This window comes from Ursus maritimus, unplaced genomic scaffold (assembly GCF_017311325.1).
Source record: "Ursus maritimus isolate PB19 unplaced genomic scaffold, ASM1731132v1 scaffold_8, whole genome shotgun sequence".
NCBI lineage: Eukaryota > Metazoa > Chordata > Mammalia > Carnivora > Ursidae > Ursus > Ursus maritimus.
In genome coordinates, this window is record NW_024426996.1 from 62,758,290 (window position 1) to 62,781,293 (window position 23,004).

Here is a 23,004-nt window from a genome sequence, read left to right on the forward strand (position 1 = left end):
TTATTAGAGAGAGAGAGTGAAGGAGAGCACGACAGCAGGGTGAGGGGCAGAGGAGGAAGCAGACTCCCCTCTGAGCAAGGAGCCTGATGTGGGGCTCGATCCTGGGACTCCGGGATTAGGACGTGAGCCAAAGGGAGTTGCTTAGCTGACTGAGCCACCCAGGTGCCCCAGTTTTTTTTTTTTTTTAAAGATGATGCCCCAGAATGGTTTACTGAAGAGCATTTACAACATTCTGGTATGCACGTGTCGTCCCCAGGAAGGTGGCTTTGAAGAACCAGTACTTCTGTGTATATACTAAGCTGACTAATTTAGGAGCCTGGTGGAATATGGCTGGTAGGACAGATTAATGGAGAGGAATGTTGTAGAGTCACAGAAACACATAGGATTGATTATTTTAGAGTCAAAATGGATTGGAAAGTTCCCAAAGTGTGGGAAGCAGCAGCTTCACTTACTAAGAATTTGGGAAAAGTAGGTGTTATACTACATATTCACAGACCTACTTGTCAGTTCATTCAACAGATATTTACAAGGTTCCCCCTGCTGTACTAGGCATCAGGTTAGGCAGTGGGGATACAGTAGTGACTACAACAAAATCCTTATCTTCATGGAGCAGAAGCAGACAGTAAGCAGTAAGTATGACAGGTCTTGATAAATGCTCCGGATTGGGGAGGGGGTGTCAGATTAGGTGGAGTGATCCAGGAAGTCCTCTCCCAGGAAGTAACATCTGAACAAAGCCTTGAGTGATAGGAAGGCATGAGCCCTGCAGCTCTCCAGAGTCCAGATGGAAGGTAACAGCAAGGGCCAAGACTCCGAGGCAGGAGTGTGCTTGGAGTATGTGAAGAACAGCAAGGAGGCCAGTATGGCTCGACCAGGGCAAATGAGGACAGCAATGGAGTAAGATTGGAGGTGTGCTAAGGATTGGGAAATTTGTCTTTGGTATGTTCGTCAACCGCGGGAGGATTTTGAGCAGGAGAGTGATGTGTAATTTACATTTTTCAGCCGTCATTCTGGCTGCTATGTGGGTAATAGACTGTAGGAAAGCAAGAGTGGAAGGCTGTGTCAGAGCCCACATGAAATACGGTGGTGGCCTGGGCCAGAGTGGTGGCCGTTAAAGGGTTAAGACATGGTTGGATTCAGATGTATTTTGAGAGTGGATCTTACAGGGTGTGCTGATGCATCAGACGTGAGGTATGAGGAAATGAGAATTCAGGGACTCCAGGGCTTTGGCTTGGGTAGCTGGAAGAATGGAAATGTCACAGGAATAATATTTTATTTTATAAACATGGGCTCTTCCTCCAGATTACCTAGGTTTTAGTCCCTGCTGTGTCTTTGATTGCCTGGGTGACTTTCAATAAGGTACTTCAACTGCCTGGATTTGAATCCCAGCTGTGCTATTAAGTACATTTCTGACCTTGGGCAGACCACTTTAATTTTATTGTTCCTTAATTTTCTCATCTGTAAAATAGCTATTATAGTAGCATCTACCTCGTATGGTTATTATGAGGGCTAGACGGGTTAAGAATGTACAGTACTTAGAACAGTGCCTGCTGCTTAGTAAGTTCTCAGGAAATTCCGACAGAAATTATTATTATATGAACAGTTATCTGTTTTATTTGCTACCACTATTCCTAGAACCTTAAGCAATGTTTGGCAGCTGATAGATGCCCAGATATTTCTTTTGTGAATAAACAAGGAAACGAGTGAACTGATAAATGGCAGCCCTTTCCTTCATGGCACATGCTCATATGTTCCCTATTTTATTTAAGCCCTTTCAGCCTTCTGGTGTTTTTTTCCTCCTCATTGATATCCTCTGACTTCAGCAAGAGTGGGTCTGGCTTGGTGTTTTTTTTTTTTTTCTTTTTTGCTAAGCAGTAACTTATTAAGCCAAATTTGATGGATATTAACTAAACTTACTGTGGCAATCACTTTATAATATATGCATATATCAAATCATCATATCGTACACCTCAAACTTACACATAATGTGTCAATTATATCTCAATAAAACTGGCAAAAAATGTGTTTTCATTTTTAAAAATGAAAAAAAACCCATACTTCCACGTTTATTTGCAAAGTTTTATTTTTCTTTTAAAACATATGTAGGCATATATTGGGGCTTATTTACTCTGTTTCTTTGATAAAACCATTTGTTTTTTGTGAGGCTGTTTGTTTTTTTTTTATGTGTTTTTTTTTTATTATGTTAGTCACTATACAGTACATCCCTGGTTTCTGATGTAAAGTTCGATGATTCATTAGTTGCATTTGTTTTCTTACCACGGAGTGTGCTGCCCTTTATGCTTTCTGTGTTTTAGTGATGAAGGGTTCTAGCAAAGTCTGGCAGTGATTGTTCTCTTAATACTGCTCCTGATTGAGGCTCACATTTCTCTCAGGAAGCCTTGGACAGTACTTAAATGTTAATAAAAGACAACTCTAAGAATTCCTCTTTATTTTTACGTTCTACTACTTTGTGTGCTGTTCAGTTATTTATTCTGTTAGTCATTATACGCTTCTTTCTGTTTTCCTGTGATATGGTGAGATTTTCTTTGATTATAGTTTATGGGGAAATTAGAAGAGTACCAGGGAAAGGTTAAGATTTAAACAATCATGCGGTAGCTTCCAAAGGAGTCTGCTTCCCTTTCCTACTTTTGTGCTTCTCCCTATTGCCGGGATCTGGTCTCTCAGATTAGGCCAGCTATCTGCTTCTTCTATTCTCCCTGAGATATGGATGTGGAGGGAAAGTGTGAAGATGAAGGTCAAATGTGGTTATAATATTAATAGGAATGTAGATTGTGAATACAGATTGAAAATCTGTTGCTACAGATAAAGAAAAAAACGATCTTGCTCGAAATTTAGATAGTATCTCTATTTTTAAGAGGAGAAAATTGAAGCACATTAGCTAGAAGGTCACAGACTATGTTGGATACGGACTAGAACTTAGTTTTTACATTTCTGGTAAGTAAGTATTCAATTTTTCACCGGAATATTAGATTTTCACTTGAAGTTCATTTGCAGTGGAATGAGATCATCTAAGATTATAACATTAGGAAACGTGAGGTATATAGAAACATTGCCAAGAGTATACAAAAAAATTCCATTCTTCCATTGTTGGTGTTAAAAATAAATTTTTTTTCTCTTTTATTATCTGAGTGGTGGTGGGAACAGAGCTTATTGCTTAAAGTAGTCATGTGGGTAAGATTATCCAGTATCAAAGAGAACTATGTGAATGTATAACTGATTCATTGGCCACATGGGTGGATACCGTCCATTAGATTATGGCGGTCACTCTTGAACTCACAGAGGGTGTTTAAAATTACTTAATAGTTGCAGGACCCACTGTTGGCATTTATTGTCAAATAGAAGATCACAGATGAGAGGCATGGGGAGGAATCTATTCTCCTAGCCAACTTTAAGGTGAAAAGCTGAGTTCCCACTTGAACTAATACTGAAACTCTGCCTTCTTCCCAAGGTTGCTGTGAGGATTTAATGATTTTTTTTTTGGTATGAAAGCAGGTTGTCAATAAAGTGCTCTTTCACATAAAACGAGCAGCATTTAAAAACTCATTTTCATACTTAAAAATCCTTTATTGGCACTGTTACAAAGAAAAGATATTTAATCTATTTCTCATTTTTCATGCATTGTTTAATGGTATTTATTTCTTAATAGCAGTTGTCGTTTCTTTTCCTAGAAGCCAATATGTAATATTACATGTTATTTCATTCTAGGGGGCTCGGGTTGGCAGAATAGATGCTTTCGTTCAGAGCTTGGACAAAAATTTTATGGTTCCAGTAGGTGGCGCTATAATTGCTGGCTTTAATGATTCCTTCATTCAGGAAATCAGCAAGATGTATCCAGGTAAATAAATCAGTCGCTCTTCAGAAAAAAATAACAAACAAAAATCCCTTTGTACCTAGGCTACTATAATCAATCTTAATTTCTAGATGTTTCTTCCCCCTTCCTGAGTGTAACTTGTTTATCTTGTTTCAGGAAGAGCTTCAGCTTCACCTTCTTTAGATGTCCTTATTACTTTATTATCACTTGGATCAAATGGCTATAAGAAGCTATTAAAAGAAAGAAAGGTAAGCTTTCCCTTTAGCTGTAAAATAATACCCTTGACTAAAATTATTCCAAATTATTGGTGTTTTTGCCTTTTGGTTTGCCACTTTGAGACTATAGATAGCTCGTGTGTGGTCCTAGGGGATTTACTTTAATCTGGAATCACTCCAGGTGGTTTTCAGTTAATTATTGTGTTCCGTGTGTTCAGATATTGTGAGGGATCGTGGACAGGGGAGTTTGCTTTTGGTTTTTTTGTGTTTTTTTTTTTTTTTTTTTTAGGAACTCTTACATCAGAGATTCATATTTAATTTAGTAAAATTCAGTTCATTTATCACTTAGAGGATCTTGAGAGACAAATGGAGACTTTTTTTCTTTTTAGTGTTTGGAAGTCTGAAGACTTGTATAGGTGTGAGATGTCAGTCACAGGAGGAAGAACCAGGTCAGAAGTTGGCCAGCTTCTCATTCTAAAATAATAAATTCATCCCTTGTCATTACTGGAATGGTGAACTCATTAGTTATGTTGGCTGTGAAAAGAAAAGTGACATTTATGCTTGAAAACCGGACTTTGTCTCCAACACTAAAAACTGGCTTAATTAATTCAGGACAACTCAAGAATTGTAGACAGAGACAGTGTTGGCAGGGTAGGTCAGACTAAAATGTTTTATTCATCTCCCATCTGGGAGAGCTAGAGGCTCCTGGTACAGTTTTTGTATCTGTAAGTTTCTAACATTTGTAGCAATTACAGTCCCTTAGATTTATAATAGTACTTTATGTATTTTAAGATATGTTATAGGTATTATCTGATAGATCCTCTCAACAGCCTTATGAATATGTAACAGAAGTTGAAAAATTTTGTTCCCTAGTTTCCTGTAGTCACCCCTCTGCCCCCACCAATTCAGTCCATGGAAAGTAATTGCTTACTTTGTATTACGAGGACATCTCTTAAGATTTACATGGTATAGGAAATGAGGCTCAACATCAGTCTTTAGGAAATGCACCTGAAAAACAGGCAGATATCACTACACCCTTAATAGAAGGGCTAATATAAAGAAAACTGACAGTACTAAATGCTGGCAAGGATCTCAAGCAAGTAGAGGACGCTCAGACATTGCTGGTAAGAACACAAATGGTACAGTAACTTTGGAAAACACTTTTGAAGTTTTTATAAAGTTAAACGTATGCTCACCATATAAACTAGGCCATCCCACTCCTAGCTATTTACTCAAGGGAAATGAAAATTTATGCCTGTACAAAAACCTATACATGAATGTTTATAGTGATTTTATTCATAATTGCCAAACCCTGGAAACAACTCAAATGCCCATCATCTGGTATATGAACACACTGTGGTACATATATATACTCAGCAATAAAAAGGAACAGATCACTGATAGAAGCAACAGAATAATCGCTCTCACATGCATTATACTAAATGAAATAAGCCGGACTCAGAGGGCTACATATTGTATGGTTTCATTTCTGTGCCATCCTGGAAAAGGCAAAAAATATCAGGACAGAGAAGAGATCAGTGGTGGACAGTTGTGGGTTGAGGGAGGGGACTCATGGGATGGGAAAATGATCTGTATCTTGATAGTGGGGGTGTTTCATAACTGTGTGTGTTTGTCCAAATTCATGGAAGTGGGCCCCTAAAAATTGGGCGTCTGAAATTTTTCTGTATGTAAATTATGTCTCAATAAACCTAACAAAGATTTTCAAATGATTAGAATAAAACTCCAGTTTGATAAACTCCCAAAGGTAATCATCATGGTCATAGATTGTTGTAGCTAAGAGAAGACCTCAATAAATCTTCCAAGGAACCTTTTTTCCATATGATGGATGAAGCCTGATTATAGATGAGCGAAACTATCATGGGTTTATATTGTTTATATGAAAGTTCAGTTGTTTTAGATGCCAGTGGGCCTTAGCTCTCCTATAACTGGTTGTTTCCCTGTGGAAAAGATATTTGAGCTCACAGATTTTTTTGTGAGGTATTCCCATTATTCTCATTTTTATAGGAAATGGAAGGATAGAGAAGTAACATATATGAGGTAAATTATGGGACATGGGTTTAAAGCTAGGCAACTGGGCCTCTGATCCTCTGTCTTAACCTCTAAATTCTACTGCTTTTTTCTTACATGGATAAAATAGTCTAGCCTGGTAGCTATGTAGTTCTCTTATATAGCTATAAATCTGAAGACTTAGGTCTACTAATATCCAAAGGAGGCAAAAACAATGAATAAATTTAGTGATCCTGGCCAAAAAAGCTCAGTTATATTTTAGAAAGGATATAAGGTAGTTGCTTGTGCAGAATCACTATTGTTGGGAACGGCCCCTCCCTGACTTTAGGTGAGCCTAGTGAGACTGTCAATCACAGCATCCCCTCCTGCTTTGTTCAGAGCGGTGGGCATGTGATCTGGCTAGCCTGGTTCACAGGTGGGCATGTGGAGGTGGATTCCTCCCAGCAGGTTTGATAGATCCTTTAGAGAGCGAGAGGGTTTGCTGCTTTGCAGGTAGTAAACTGTAAGGAGATAATACTCAGCTGCCATATTTCTGGCCATGCCAAGAAAACCCTCTTGGGACTCGAGAATATGAGAGGGAAAATGGAACTAAGAGTCATTTGCGTCTCTGGATCCAGCCATGCCTGCTTGTAGACTTGGCTCTGAGATGAACCAACAAATTCCCTTTTCCATTTTAAACTAGAGTTCTGGGGCGCCTGGGTGGCTCAGTTGGTTAAGTGTCTGCCTTCGGCTCAGGTCATGATCCCAGGGTCCTGGGATCGAGCCCCACATCAGGCTCCCTACTCAGCGGGGACCCTGCTTCTCCCTCACCCACTGCCCCTCCCCCTGCTCCTGCACGAGCGCTCGCAAGTAAATAAATCTTAAAAAAAAAAAAAACTAGATTTCTAACACTGATACTTTTGATTCCTCTTATACCCTTGAGTCCTTTGTAACGTTTCCCAACATTCATTTCCTCCTTTCCACTTCCACCGCCACCACTCCTAGCTCAGGCCCTTAGTGTATCACACCTGATGCTTACAGTAATTGACCAATTCCTCTCCCAACCCCCAATCTGAGTCTACTCTAATTTGCTATGTTATAGCAGAGTGCCAGATTAATATTTTAAAGTTCTTCAAGTTATTCTACTTTGGATTCTGGTTGCCTGCAAGACACAGTCCATGTTCCTTAGCCTGCCATCATGATCCTTTGTAGTCTGGTCTCACATTACTTTGGCAGTATCGGACACTGCTCATTCATTTATTCAGGCAAGGAAATGTTTATGCAGAGGCGCTAAGGTAAATTCACAAATGAGACTCACATAGTCTCTACCATCATGGCAATTATAGTCGGGGAAATCCAGATACTAAATAAACAATTATAAATCTGTTTGGCATTATGAAAGGACAAGCAGAAGGTATGGGAGCACGTGGCACCTGAGGCAGACAGGGCACCTCACCCAGTTCTGGCAGGGCTGGGCAAGGCCTCCCTGAGGAAGAGACATCTGTTCTACAGAAGTACAACTCGTCCATTTATTAGACTCCTATGGTGTCATCATAAACTAGAATGGATGGCTAAAATAACTGTCAAACTCTTAAAGGGTATTTTAGATGGAGTCTGGAAAGCAAAGTACTGGGCCAGTTATTAGAGAGTTTGTTCTAGATCACTTCATAAAATTGGCTTTCCTTTAGACTAAATTCAGAGTCAGTAAGTCTGGAGTGGGGCTCAAACAACCCATTTGTAACAGACTTCCCTGATGAATCTCATGCACATCCTAGTTTGAAACCCATTGTTTTGGGGGCAACAGGTCACTTGTATCTATAACAGAAACTTGGAGAAGAAACATAACAGTGTCCTAGCATTTTAATACATAGGTAGATAGTATTTTATGGAGTTTGAGACAGACTGCATAACTATCCTAAATACCAAAGCTTAATAATACAACTTGTTAGTTATCTCTTTATTTCTGATCTTTTCAGTTATCCTGTTTATAGTCTTGTATTGTTGCTGCTCTTTACCTTACAATGATCCCTCTGCAGATTTGGCTAAAAACTCATTTTTGGAATGTATAATAGCTCTGATAAGACTATTACATAAAATCTTAAGTTAGATATTTATTTTTTAAATTTTTAAAAAATATTTATTTGACACAGAGAGAGAGATCACAAGTAGGTAAAGTGGCAGCAGAGGGAGAGGGAGGGGCAGGCTCCCGCTGAGCAGAGAGCTTAATGCAGGACTCGATCCCAGGACCCTGGGATCATGACCTGAGCCGAAGGCAGACACTTAACCGATTGAGCCACTCAGCGCCCTAAGTTAGACATTTAAAGATTATTCTTTAAAATGTAGATAGAAACTTTAAAACTTTTTATATACTGTTATTATTGTATCAAGCAAGTGTACTATTTAGTATTTCCTATTTCTGTTCTTCTTGAATTGAAACTATATGATAACTAGTAATCTTATATATTTGGTCTAAGCTACTCTAGGTCTTGAGTGATTTTGTAGTTAAATTTACTTAACTAGCAAATTAAGCCGATTATCTGAGTGCATGCCCCCGGAAATCACCATCAGGTGTCTGAAAGGAAACTTAGTCCTTGCTTACGGGTAGTCGGGAGACTAGCACCCACCTTGGAGTTTGCATCCGTCCCTCTGTTCTTCGCTCCTTTGCTTGATACAGTAGATGTCCATCAGATGTTTGTTGAGTGAACTCATGCACGGTATTTGGGAACACCTGGGTTTCATTTTGTATAGTCATCTCTTATTTTACACAGAATAAGTATCTTTCTGGGAAATTAGAAAGGAAATTAACTTTTTGATACTGACTTACATTATGAATTAGATTTCTCATAGAAATATTTCTCTATATGGTTATAGTTGGAAATTTGTGAAAAGAAGTGAGTGAAAATGGTGATGGCCTATTGTGTGTAACAGGTACTAGACTTCTGGGAGTTGGTCTTTCTCTCTAGTGGATACTCCTCTTCCTTTTTAATTTTTTATTATGTTATGTTAGTCACCATACAGTACATCATTAATTTTTGATGTAGGGAAGGTACTCCTCTTCCAAAATAATTTCCTTACCTTAGGATTTTGGAATTGTGGATTGTAGGGGCACTCTGTCATCTTTCTGGAATCTAAGAATTTCTGTGATGCCATGGTTCTTCTGACTTTTGATATTAAGGTTTTGACTTTAAATTTTTCAGCTACTTTTAGAGGATTCCATACACCCATGCATGTGTACATTTTGCTTAGCATGAAAAAGAATCCACCTGCTTTGGGCATGACCTGTAGGAATATGTGCCTTAACTGGTAAATAGCCCAGTTTTGCTTCTCACTGGGGCTCTCTTAATCACCGTATAAATACTTCATGGGCCAGATTTTATGTTCTAGTGACATCTATGAATTGGATGGCTCCATCTCAGATGTCAAGAGGAAACCTCTCTTTGTAACATCCAGAACTTTGTTCTTTTCCTTTTATCTACATGAGGTAGAGTAGAATTCACAGAGATGGGACAAGAACAGGATTATAGCTACAGGGTATTAGCATGTGTCTGTAAGAGTCCTGCCAGCTAATGTTATTATTTTTTAGTTATTTTTTAAAGATTTATTAATTTACTTGAGAGAGAGAGCATGTGAGTGTGAGGTGGGGGGGCAGAGGAAGGAGAGAGAATCCAAGCAGATTCTGCACTGAGTGCAGAGCCCTCCGTAGGGCTCGATCTAATGACCCTAAGATGACCTGAGCCAAAACCGAGAGTCGGATGCTCCGCCGACTGCGCCACCCAGACGCCCCGCTAATGTTAGTTATTTTAACCTGAAAACTCTTTTAGGAGGGAAAAGTACGTGGGTGGAAAGTCAGCATTTTTATTAATGTTCGCTGTGTGCCAGGAGCTCTGTGAGGTTTATTATATTCATTATTTCATGTACTACTTAAAGCAAGTTTATGAGGTAGGTATTATCCCCATTTTACAGATGAAATTGGGGCTCAAAGATGTTAAGTACTTACTTAAAGTACAAAAAGTGCCAGAACTGCCACCGAAATCCAGGTCTGTGTGATTCTAAAGCCGCTGCGCTTCGTGTCTCACCACTCTCTTCTCCCGCATTGAGGGGGTGCTTTCCCGCTCTGGGCTAGGCATCGGAGCCATAAAAATGATGATCTCGTGGCCCTCTATTCTTAGCGACTGGAGGTACGTAAAACCCCAGAGGCTCTAATACAGTAATTGGTTTTATTTAAAATTCTTTGTATAGAATTTACTTAGAGACTACCTGAAGTAATCTTCAAGGTAGTAAAGTGCTCCTTTGAGAACTCTGTCATTGTAAGTGACTAAAAGTTTACTCTTTAACAACTTAATTCAACAGGCAGATCTTTTCACTGAAAAATGTGGATGTCCTCGATAAACCATAATTGCATATATGTAGCATAAATATTGTTTTTTTATTGGATTTGTTGCAGAAGTAAGGGCCTCTTTTGTTTAAATGGACTTGCTTTTGAACTGTGAAAATTTAATCGTGATAGTTTATCGGTGCAGCTCTGGAGAAGCTGAGGTAAAGCTATTTTGCTTCAGCCAGAGCTATTTATATACCATCACTGAGAGCTCTTCTTTATATTATCGGTGTTATTGCGTACTAAAAAAGGAGCGTTGAAAGAAAACTTAGGATTTTTTTTTTATTCCATGCCCTTATTCACCACAATGATATTTTTAGAGGTTATTTCATCTAGTATATCTCTTCAGAAAGGGCTTTATCTTTTCACAGTAGAGGCAGACAAGAACTCAGCTTGAAGCCATTCCTTCTCAAGCCTTCTTTTTTGAAGGGTAAAAGGATCAGAGAGAGTGGAACTGTGTGTGTGAATTGAACCTCTGCCCTTAGCCCCTTCCCGATCCACACATCTTCAATGAGGGGAGAAAGGGCCATGAATTTAACTGAAGAGGCCTTTAAGAAAAGGGGTTAAAATTTAAGACACCATTTCTATGAGTTTCTCTCCGCAAAAAGAAAGATCAGTCTTAGAAGTTTCTCCTCACTTCTGTTTGCTTCCGGAGAAGGCCATCGTTCTGCTTAGCTTTCCTTTTAGAAAAGTGCTTTGCTGAACAGGGCAAGCAGACATTCATCGTTGCAAATATTTGCTGAACTGGACAAGTGCAGAAGAGGATTGACAGCAGACGGCTGCTCCAGTGGCTAGCATGTGTTAGCTGAGGCTCTGGAAGACAAGCTAAGTTCTAGAAGAATATCAGACTTACATCTTCAAACACTGTCCTATAACAAAACTAAGTTCGGAAACATGAGTAGATTTGCCTCCCTAAAAGTGGAGTTGTTGAATCTCAACAAAAGTGTCGCATTTCAGGCCTGGCTATAGGGCCTCGACAGCAGAGTTTCTGGAAGTCATGCTTTAGCCTGAGATGCACGGCCTGCTGAGTGTGCCCGGGTCCTTTCAGCTGGCCACAGACAGAGCAGCGTCCGGCCTTTAGTATGGATATCTGCACATGGGGACCTCTGTGTGTGTGGATCGGTACCCACAGTCTCCTGTCTGTGTGCCCTTTCATGGTATTGTGCACGTGCTAGACCGCTTGTTAGGTGTCCCTTTTGATTTCTTACCGACCCTATAAGACATATTACAATAATTTGCGAAGTTCTGTTTTCATCTTCTCTGGTAACATGAAACAATGTGCTTCAGAAAGCATGATTACATAAGACATTTTCCCTTAAAATTCAGTGAATTATGCACATTTGGGGGTTATGGGGAAGGATAGGCTAAATGTTGGGCTTTACGACTGCAAATCAGTTTGCAAAAGGCCATGTGAAAGATAATGCTTAATGTAATTCAACTTCCCTTCCATTAACATCTTGAACTATGGTGTAAAGTTTTGTATTTTTATTCTAGAAATATAGCTGACATTAGCATTCAGGTATGCAGGTCGGTTTATCTCTAGTGAAGAGTCTTTTAAAATTAAGTTAAATACAGCACAAAAGACATAGAAAATCAATAATATTTCATTTCTTTTAAGTAAGATCTTTCTATATACATTTACTTTGGGTACTTATAAATTTCTCCCTTTACAGAAGTATTTTATAAAAAATGTCAGTTATAGATTTAACTGTGGCAAAAAACATAGTGCCGGTTTTGTAGTACCTTTAATATATCAGGAAAAAACTGCTTAGCTAAGTAGTAGTGTAGGAAATAGTGGTACAATCTCCTAAACGATATTTTTTAAATGTAGTGATATTAATGGGAGAGCATTTAGGGCCTAAAGCTGTCAAATATCGTAGGATTCAGTATAGTGTGCATTAAGATACTTAAGCTTCTTTGCTTATTGGATTACCTGTCATAACCCCTTACACAGAGTATTTGCAGAGGGATGTGAACTTGACTCACAGATATTTTCTGTTTTGTCTAATTACACCCGTACTAGTGATATGTGCGATTTAGTTACCTTAGCATCATGTTTGTGGCCTCGATGTGTTCGCTGCAGTTAAAACTGAATTCTAGTGGCACTAGGAAGTGATTACTAGAACCGGTTAAAACTGATATGTTCAAGTATTAGAAATGGAATATTAGGGAAACCTCAGTTTTTTAATAGCCATGTGTGCATCAGTAAGTTTAAAAGCACCCTCTAGGGGTGTTAATAAGGAAACATTTCCTCTTTTTTTGGAAGTAGCTAACTACAAATTAAGTACATATTAATTACTCATCAGGCTTCTCGTAGTTTACAAGTGTGACCACACTGGTGATTACTGCGGCAGCCGTACTGGGTAGCGTAGTATTTTACATTTGTCCCCACCACTGAATTAAGTATTTTGCTGTTACTGTTAGGGTAGAAAACATGGGAGTATTGTCTCTCAGATTTGTTTCTGCTTATGAGAAGTTGAATTTGAGACTAAGAATTAAATGCAGATTAAGACTTTGGTGTGTAACATAGATGATGAAAAATCAGCAGTTAATATCTAAATTAAAATATGTCACTGCTTTTTTCTTTTTTAAACAATACCGAGCATTTAAATTAGTGATCTAGTTACTTTATAGTGGTTGAAAATATATAAATGAAACCCAGAAATTCTGTTCATTAACACTGGTATAGTACTAAAAGATGACAGATTGTTCCAGTTGCCAGAAAAACTCTTGATTTCCGCATTCCATTTGATTATCTTGTTTCACCTTCTGAAGTGAATATCAGAATATTAGCTTAAGAGGGAGGGGCCAGGAAGTCTACATGTCTAAGAAAAGATGCCTAAAAAGCTTTTTACAATTTGCAAATGGTGATAACATTTGCTCCTTAAATTTTTCTCTACACTTTTTTTTTAAATAAAAGAGAAAGGCTTACTACGTCTAATAGCAACATTTCCTCGTAGCTTCATTAGGTATGATAAATGTGGATGTTAACTTTCCTAATATAAAAAAAATCAGTTTATTTTAGTGATCTAAGATTTCATAACTCTGACTTGCTGAGAGAATTGATGTTATAAAATAGCCTAAAAATTTAAGAATGACTATTAGTTTAAAATTTTTTCAAGTGAGAGAATAAAATATACCATGTTGGCAAGGGTAAAAATGTTTGTGGTCTTGGGGCGCCTGGGTGGCACAGTCGTTAAGCGTCTGCCTTCGGCTCAGGGCGTGATCCTGGCGTTATGGGATCGAGCCTCACATCAGGCTCTTCTGCTGGGAGCCTGCTTCTTCCTCTCCCACTCCCCCTGCTTGTGTTCCCTCTCTCGCTGGCTGTCTCTCTGTGTCAAATAAATAAATAAAATCTTAAAAAAAAAAAGTTTGTGGTCTTAAGTGGACTCAGTAATAATTAACAAACATGGTAGGGCTTTTCCTCTTCTTAATCTTTACTTAACAAAAGACAGATTTAGTAGAATCAGACTATCCAACCTTTACCTTAGAGAAAACTGAAGCAATTTTTGTGGCCTTTGAAGTAGAAATATCATTTCCTGCTGTCTCTACTTGGGTCCAACTCTGTTGGCCATTGGCTCTTTGGTGTATCTTTAGAGTTTTATGTGTTTTGACTATGATTGGAGGTCAGGGCAAATGGGCTTCAGGAAAGACTGACTTGGGCAGATTTTTATTTTAACACTTTAAAGGGCTTACTAGAAGAAAGTATAATTTTAGGTCAAACAGCTGCCAATTTAACATTTATTTACAATATTTTGTTAAACTACCTACATACATGTGCACATGAAATTTTATACTTCTAAAATACTTTTATTTTATTTTCTATTAGATATACATTATTTTCCACAGTAGGACCAAGAATACAATTTTTCATTTTTAGTTGCTATATTCATCTGAGTTGATTGTTAATTTTGAGTTTGTGCAATTTTTTAAAAAGGTTTTATTTTTTTAAAGAATTTGTTTATTTATTTGACACAGAGAGAGAGAAAGAGCACAGCAGGGGGAGCAGCAGGCAGAGGGAGAAGGAGAAGTAGGCTCTCTGAGCAGGGAGCCCGATGCAGGGCTCAATCCCAGGACCCTGGGATCATGACCTGAGCCGTAGGCAGACGCTTAACGACTGAGCCACCCAGATGCCCCTTAGGTTTGTGCAATGTAAAGGAAATGTATTTTAAACTACTTTTTCCTAAGTTACTTATATACTAGAAGTCTGGCACATTTTTCTTGGTGTTGGAAAACAGTAGTGAAGAACACAAAGTCCCTGCTGTTAAGGTTTTTCCCATTTGAGTAGGTAGTCACAGGGAGTATTCATTTAAGCAAGTAAATGAGGTAATTTCAGATTGTGGTAAGTGTAGTGGAGAACCCAGAATATGTAGTGGTTGTTGGAGGGAGATTGGGAGTACATTAATAGGGAAGTCATAAAGGGAAGTCCCATGGAATGTTCTGGGAGAAGAACCGTCTGAGTTCAAGGGAAGCAGGTGTGAAGGTTCTGAGACTAGAAGGAGCTTGGCTTGTTCAGCGGTTGGAAAGGAGGCTGATGTAACCAGTGCTATACTGAGTGGGGGAATGACGGTTGTCCAGTTGGCTATGTTGGCTGGGCTTGTTCATTTGGGGCCTTATAGGTAATACAGAAGGGAGTCAGTCATTGGGAGGGACATGATCTGATTTATGCTTTTCAAAGACTACACAGGGCATCTGCATGTAGAACAGTTGTAGAGGGGCAGGGAAGTTGGCAGAGAAATCATTTAGAATCTTTGCTCTGGTCCAGGGAACAAGATGATGGCTGCTTGGACTGGAGTGGTCACCCTGGAGGTTCTGAAAAGAGGATGGATTTGTGATGGATACATAATAGCCCCAAAGCAGGAAATATGCTGGTCCTTTGCCTTCTTTACCTAAACCCTGTGGTTTCTGATAGTTGTGGTAGTTTCGAATCTCACTATATTGTGTCAAAGGAAAGAATTGCTCCTAGGGCACATAGATGAGTTAATTTACAGCACAGACATCACACCAAACAGATTTTGTCTTATTTAATCTGGCAGGTTGCAGTAAGCATTTATTTGATTTTCTTTAAATGTAACATTTTGTTGTTGCAGGAAATGTTTTTATGTTTGTCCAGCCAACTAAAGAAGCTGTCAGAAAGCTACAATGAAAGACTGTTGCATACACCTCACAATCCCATATCTTTAGGTAATATATTTTTCTTAAGAAAAAAAAATCACTGCTTCCTAACCCTCCCCAGCAGGGAGCTGGTATTTCTAGAAAGAGTATGAATTCTTTCTGGTTACAATGATATTTCTAAATTCATTACAGTATTAATTTGAAAATTGAAAAAGTTTAGCCTTTAGAAATGCTTTAATATATTTCTGAGATAAAAAAGTATACACTGAAAAGAATCCAAATCAATATTAAGTATTATAATGCATATACAGAAAATGATACTTTAACTCTTGCTTCTAACCAAAATAATTTAGTCACTAGTAAAAACTGTATAAAAATTTTTTAAAAGTTTCTACCAGTTAACAAAACACCATAATATTAGAAATTAAATCTATATTGTTTTTAATGCTATGATTGTTTTCCTGAGTGTCTTTATGTTAGAGAACTCTGCATTTATGATAATTTCCTTTATATAAGGACCATATATTTTTGTCACGTAGTACAAGGGCTATACTAAATAGGTTAATGTGAATGTTGACTTCTATGCATTTAACTTCTAAGTTTCATAATTCTCCCTTTTGTGAATATATATAGTATAACATGTTTCATATTTTATGTATATCTAAGGAAAGCAAGGAATTAATCACTTGTAACTGAAGCCTTTTTCAGGAATAGACTTCCATGGAAAACCGTTTGCCACTGATGCATAATGAAGCCCACCCTAGTCAGTGCTTTGGTGGTTTATAATCTATGTAGATGTTGTAGAAGATGATATGGTACGGTTTGAGTCCCAGTTCTGCCATGTACTAACCTCTGGCCTCCTTTCCCCCATTTATGAAGTTGAGAGAATGATCCCTCACACTGTTAAAGAATGGTCGAGGGGCTCCTGGGTGGCTCAGTCAGTTAAGTGTCTGACTCTTGATTTTGGCTCAGGTCAGAATCTCAGGGTCAGGAGATCAAGCCCCGGGTCGGGCTCCACACTCAGCACAAAATCTTGAAAAGAAAAAAAAAAAGAACGGTTGAGATTATAAAGTATCTAGTATGGTAAGTCAGTCCTCAGGAAATGATAGCTAGTGGTTTTGGTGAGACTATAGTTTACCCACATAACCTCAGAGAGATAATTGTCATTTTCACATGCAGAAGTTGATCTTACTTAGTCTTACATATGTAGTGAAAATATCCCACATTCTCATTTTATAAGTTCTTAAAACATGGTTGAGTTTGAATAAACTGCCATATTGATCATGTCAGTGTTCCATCTTTAATTGGAAAGTTCACTCTTTAGAAGGGTGATATGGAAATTCTGTTCTGATTCTGAGTGTGTTAATTTGTATTAACATCTTTTTGTCTGATATGCAAATAGATCCTCACTATAATTTATTAAGTGCATTAAAATGAAATCATGCCACTTGACAATGAATAAAAAGTAATGTCTCCATGCCAGTTACAAAAAGTATATGATTCCTTTTGTCTGAGGTACTTAGAGTAGTCAGAATCCAAGAGACAGAAAAGAGAAGGGTGGTTGTGGGGGGTTGGGGTGGGGGAGAGGAGACTGGAGAGTTACTGCTGAGTAGGTACAGGGTTTCAGTCTTGCAAGATGAAAAGAGTTACAGGGATGAATGGTGGTGATGTTTGCACAACAGCGTGAATGTGCTTAACATCACCGAGCTGTACTCCTAAACATGGTTAAGATGGTAAATTTTGTGTGTATTTTAACACACATACAAGTAGGGTCTCTGTCATTAAGTGGTTATTTTTTGTGATTTTGTGCTGGTGAACCAAGGTACATTGGGATCCTTTTTTCTTTTTCAGCCATGACACTTAAGACACTAGGTGAACACCAAGATAGAGCTGTCACTCAGCTTGGCTCAATGCTTTTTACCAGACAGGTTTCTGGAGCCAGGTAAGTATGTGTGAAAGAGGCCTGAATTTATTTGGCTTTTCCAAAAAGTTGACTGTAGTAAAGTATTTCTCCTGAACAGTCGTCCCCCAAGTATATGCTGAGCTCCATGCGAGCGTTCATCCTGGGTGAAGGAACGATGAAGGGGAGAGTGTGTAAGGCTGTGCTCGCCCACCTGTGGAAGGCCTGCACTTGAAACAGTCTCAGAAGGATAGGGACCTTGTCTGTTCTCATGGACATCCAGAAACAAAGTTTCATCACCTCTCTGTACAAATTTTTATTGTTCTTTTCCTTTTTTCGATCATCTCCAGTGGTGTCACGTTGTGGTGATAGAAATAAGTCATCTTCATTACTAAATCCAGATGAAAACATTTTTAAGGAAAAGCCCATTTCCTGAACCAAAAAGTTATGCAATTCTTGTCTAAGTACTGCCTTTGAAAAATGTACTTTTTGCTCTTATATGTACATAGCTTAATAATGAATTTCATTTTTCATTTTATATTTGATGAGGTCAGAGAAAAATGACTTGAAGAGAAATATCTTGCTCTAAGTACTCTTTTTTACGTGCCTCTATTAAAGAATTTCTCTCTGACTACCAGAGATTAGAGATGTCACATCAAAGGACAACGTTTTAGAAGAAAAAAATCTTAGATTAATTCAGCTTTTACCTTGATGAACTATATCCATATACAGCATAGCTTTGACGCTTCTAAAATGGTTTTCTTGGCCTTGCTTTTAGTGTTGCCGCTGTTGTCTTTTTGTTCAGGTTGATTTAATTGACTTATTTTTTTTAAGTACTGTATAGAAATCTGCTTATATCAAATATGCCAATGAAATCAAGCTTAAAAAATGCACGTGCCAATCCCGAATATCACTGCTTGCTGACCACCACCCCACCGTAAGCAGTCGCGGAATTTTTGCTGGATCCTTGCTTTAAAACCCTCCATTGCACAGAACAGATCAGACAGGTGTAATTTCAGCTTGTTGATTATTGGAGGTGATACACGAGAATTGGTCAACGTGGTTTGACTTAGAAATTTCAGTATTCCATTGAAGGACGTATGGGTGAAGTCAGATTCCATATTTAGTACAAAAAGAGAAATAATTTTCTTTTTTTCTCTCTGAAGAAGGTGCAAAGGTATTTGTGATTCCTGGAAGTTATAGCTCTTTAACAGAAGATAGTAAATGGTCATCTCCAGAGAAGATGACTTCCATCTTCTACAGAGAATAGCCATGTATTGTATAATTTTATTTTAAGGCTGCCACAGTCTATTTTCATAGGCCATGATTTATGGCTGTTTTTAAACTTCTTTATCAGTAGAGCTAAGGCTTAGTAACACAGATATCTGTTGTTTATGGGTGATATTCAGTTAGTATCACCAGACATATTAAATTGCTAAATCTTTTCCGTTTCAGGGTTGTGCCTCTTGGGTCAGTGCAAACCGTGAGTGGCCACACTTTCCGAGGCTTTATGTCACATACAAATAATTACCCTTGCGCTTACCTCAACGCTGCAGCGGCCATTGGACTGAAGACACAGGATGTGGACTTGTTCATAAAGAGACTTGACAAGTGTTTAAAGACAGTAAGAAAAGAACAAAATAAAGAGAGTAATGCATCTGGAGTTGACAATTACGACAAAACTGAAGATGTGGGTATTGAAGACATGGCTTTAAAGCTAGATAATGTGCTTCTCGACACGTACCAGAATTCTTCGTGACAGGTGAAAGGTTTCTTTTTGATCATTTGAAAGAAGTGATGAGGCTGCAGTACAAGTAAGCAGTTTAAAGATAAGGCTTGAGGTTTTGGAATTGAGACTGTCACGGAGAATATTTGGTCAAGGTGTAGAATGTGGTCTGAGCCAGCCATTGATGACTGTTATGTTTTTATACTCTTAGATTGCCTCAAACGTTGTGATCCTTAACCGATAAAATACAATTAGGATTCTTCTAATTGTTGGAATATTTGTCAATTAAGCATTATGATTCAGATAATTCTTACTAATGTGACAGTAAAATTACTTCTAATTCTTTTTGAAATGTGTAAACTGCTTCCTCCTAACCATTTCCTACCATTCACAAATTACTTATGTTTCTAGTCACAGAGAATTTAGAATGATCTAATGCTACTACGTACAAGATGTTGACATGTGTAAGGACGCTCTGCCTGTGAAATGGACATTCCCCAGGGAAGCCGAGTCCAGGCATAAGCTTTAGTTTTCACTCAGTAGCTGTGGTTCTCAACTGGGGATGATTTACTTATATCTAAGCAACATCTGGGGACATTTTTGGTGGTCACAGCTTGTGGCAGGCTGTTGACATCTAGGGGTGGAGGCAGGGGTACTACTGGCAGCATCCTACAATGGACGAGACGGCGTCCCAGAACAAAGCCCCGAATCGCGGTAATACTGACGTCGAGCAATACTGCTCTAAACCAACTCCTCAAGTAAAGTTTTCCACGGCAACTTTCATTGTTCAGTAGTGCTTCAAAGAAGAAAGCTCTGTGAATGTTCTCAAATTATGCAGCGTTAGATTCTTGAATGATAACCAGGCTTACCGCTTCTAAACATGAGTTTATGTGGCACTTGTGCATTTTTCCGCGTGGGCAAGTGAAAGCTTTATTCCACGGTTTTTGCTTTAAGCAGGCTCTCATATTGGTTAGTTTGTTCAGGTGTGCAGAGTCGTTATCAAGAGTGGTTAACCTGGGTATTTTTTAACGTATTTTGGCTAGGGAGGTGAAGATGATGTAGTAGGATAAACAGGTGTATTCCCCTCCTCCCCCCTCCCACATGCTCACTTTCATAGTCTGATATTCCAGACTTATTGGCTATAACAATTTTTGTGGTTTATTTTTAAGAAATAGACTAACGTCTCAGAGCCTGAGGAATTAGTGAAGCTTTTGCGTACACAAGAATGCCAAAGCCGTATTTCTCAAGACCTGCTCGGTGGAGCGGTATTCCTACGAGATGCTCACGGGGATAAAGCATTCCATGGGCAGATTATTTGGGGCCTTCGTAAACCTGCCTATCAGTACATTAAAGACTCTGAGAATTCCTGGGAAACCAACTTAAATGTGTCCTTATCCAAAGGTGGAACCCTTTTTTTCAATTAAATACTTACTGTCATCCCACTGAACTGCTTTTGAAAACACTGCAGTTGAGAATGTGGCCTTGGTTTCTGGGTTGTGTTTTTCTCTGTCGATTTGGTAGTGTAAACCGTCTCAAACATGAGCTCAAGACAGATACCACTCCCGTCAGTGTGTAAGTTAAAATACTCTGACACTAGCTTGACCACCTTGGACATCAAGACTGTTGAGATAAGTACTTAATTATCAATATTGTAAAGGTTACTTTTAAATTGTTGTATCTTTGGGGTTTCTGGTATTTTAGATATCTTTTTTTTAATAGCTATAGCAACACATTCTAGAGGAGTAAATCCTGGATCAAAAGGTGGTGTGAGGTTTTTTAGGTGAATTTAGGACTGAGTTGTACAACCAATAATGCGGAAGAGTCCCAGCCGCACCTCTGGAGTCCGCAAGAGGGAACAGAGCGATGTCGCAGATGCGAAGTGCTGGTGGCTCAGCTTCGTGCGCGCGTGAGCCAGGATGGTGTTCTAGAACACGTGATCTGTACCGTGTGACCATCATCTAGCTTGAGAAGGCCGGGCCATTTTCTAGAACACGTGATCTGTACCGTGTGACCATCATCTAGCTTGATAAGGCCGGACGGTTTTCCAGAACAGGTGATCTGTACCGTGTGAGCATCACCTAGCTTGAGAAGGCTGGACGGTTTTCTAGAACAGCTGATCTGTATCATGTGACAATCATTTAGTTTGAGAAGGCCGGACAGTTTTCCAGAACAGGTGATCTGTAGCGTGTGACCATCATCTAGCTTGAGAAGGCCGGGCCGTTTTCTAGAACACGTGATCTGTACTGTGTGACCATCATCTAGCTTGAGAAGGCCGGACGGTTTTCTAGAACAGGTGATCTGTACCGTGTGACCATCATCTAGCTTGAGACGGCCGGAGCTGAGGGACCAGCAAACATGTTCTCATCTGTGGTATGTCAGCAGTTCTTGGGCTTCAGCTGCTGAATAGATAATAATTCTAACTGAAGATAAATTACATGAATCCACATGTGAATGATAGATGTGTTGCTAACATTTCATTCCTGGTGCATAAAATCAGCTGCAGTTTTTATGATTAGCTCTTTCTTTTCAGAGGTTTGGAATAACAGCTCTGTTCCTGCTGGTTTAAATTTGACCTTGAGGTCCTGGAATTCACGAGAGTTTCTGAAGGGGTGCTGTAGGTTCTGCTAATTCAGGCTTGCCTTCGCTTCCGCCCCAGTGTCGTTTTCGCTCACTCTCGCCCAGTTCCACGTATAAGTGTAAAAAAGTATGTACATACAATTATTTTAAATTGCTGGTACCTATCGGTAAACCTCATAATTGGCCTTCATCACCCTTGAACTATGGCGGAGGGGCAACGGCGGATCCATTTCCTAATCAGGACCAACATAGGGTTTATGATCCAACTGCCTTTATTAAGGCTCTCAGGTAGAGTTCTGGAGTTTGGTTTTTAAAGTCCTTGGACTGTGGTAGTCTTCCCAGAAAAGAAAATTGAGTAACACAAAATATTCTTTAGGTCACTACACAATGTGTTACTTACACGCACAGCAGGGAAAGGTATTTTAAAATCCAGCTCTCAATTTGGCTCTTAAGTCCTCTGTTGATGAATTCTCACTCTATCAGGGAATGATATGTGATACCAGCCTCAGGAGCTCCGTGTTCAACCATAAATCTTTCTATTTAGCTTTTTGTATTAGTTGAATGAAGTTATAGAATGTGAATTATTGAATACAGTTCTGTTCAGCCAATAGGCACTTGATATACAGAGTGGTAAATTTAAATATAAATTAAGTTTTTTCTGATATTTCGCCCCAGCACAGAACTTTCCTGTGGTTCTGTTTCTGTAAGCACCCCATTGTGACTGTCATCGAGCCTAAGCTATAGGCTGTGTTTTCATTTGTGGACTATTAGCCTATGATAGGCTTTAGTAAAATTTAAATGAAATAAAGACTTTTTTAACCAGTGATATTACATTAATCTTGAATTAGTAACTCATCATGAGAGTAAAATTCTTGTGTCCTTTCAAAGAGAATAGCCAACAATTGACAATAACAGCAAACTGGTGAGTCTCATTCGTGTAACACTCAGAGAAAGGTTTTGGCATACATCCACATTTGGTGCACACAAAACTTGGGTTTTCTCCTCCCACTTCCTAAGATGTCCTAATTTCTCCCAAGCCCTTAAATGATGTTGTTACGTTTTTGCATTCATGAGGTCGACTTTATTTGGAAATGAAAAAATAATCCAGTTTGTATACACAGAAGCCTGGTCCTCTCAGAAGTTAGGTACCCTCTGAATAAATTTGATAAAAACTGTGAATATGCTGTTAGCAGTTAAAAAAAATTCCTGTAAGCAGCTTTTCCTTGTCACATTGTGTGGCTTCCGTGTCTCTTATGGTCG

General features: G+C 38.8%; 1 protein-coding gene across 3 annotated transcripts in view; it reads left to right on the forward strand.

Annotated features, from left to right (window-relative positions):
* Positions 1-22,570, forward strand: part of SEPSECS (Sep (O-phosphoserine) tRNA:Sec (selenocysteine) tRNA synthase) — a 97,073-nt gene extending 74,503 nt beyond the window's left edge. For all 3 annotated transcript variants that reach the window (XM_040625033.1, XM_040625032.1, XM_008685850.2), the window contains 5 exons: positions 3,724-3,853; positions 3,986-4,077; positions 15,517-15,610; positions 17,393-17,483; positions 18,897-22,570. In XM_040625033.1, coding sequence (XP_040480967.1) covers positions 3,724-3,853; positions 3,986-4,077; positions 15,517-15,610; positions 17,393-17,483; positions 18,897-19,200 — 711 coding nt within the window. In that variant the 3' untranslated portion in view covers positions 19,201-22,570. The remainder of the gene's footprint in view (positions 1-3,723; positions 3,854-3,985; positions 4,078-15,516; positions 15,611-17,392; positions 17,484-18,896) is intronic.
* The last annotated feature ends 434 nt before the right edge of the window (positions 22,571-23,004 follow it).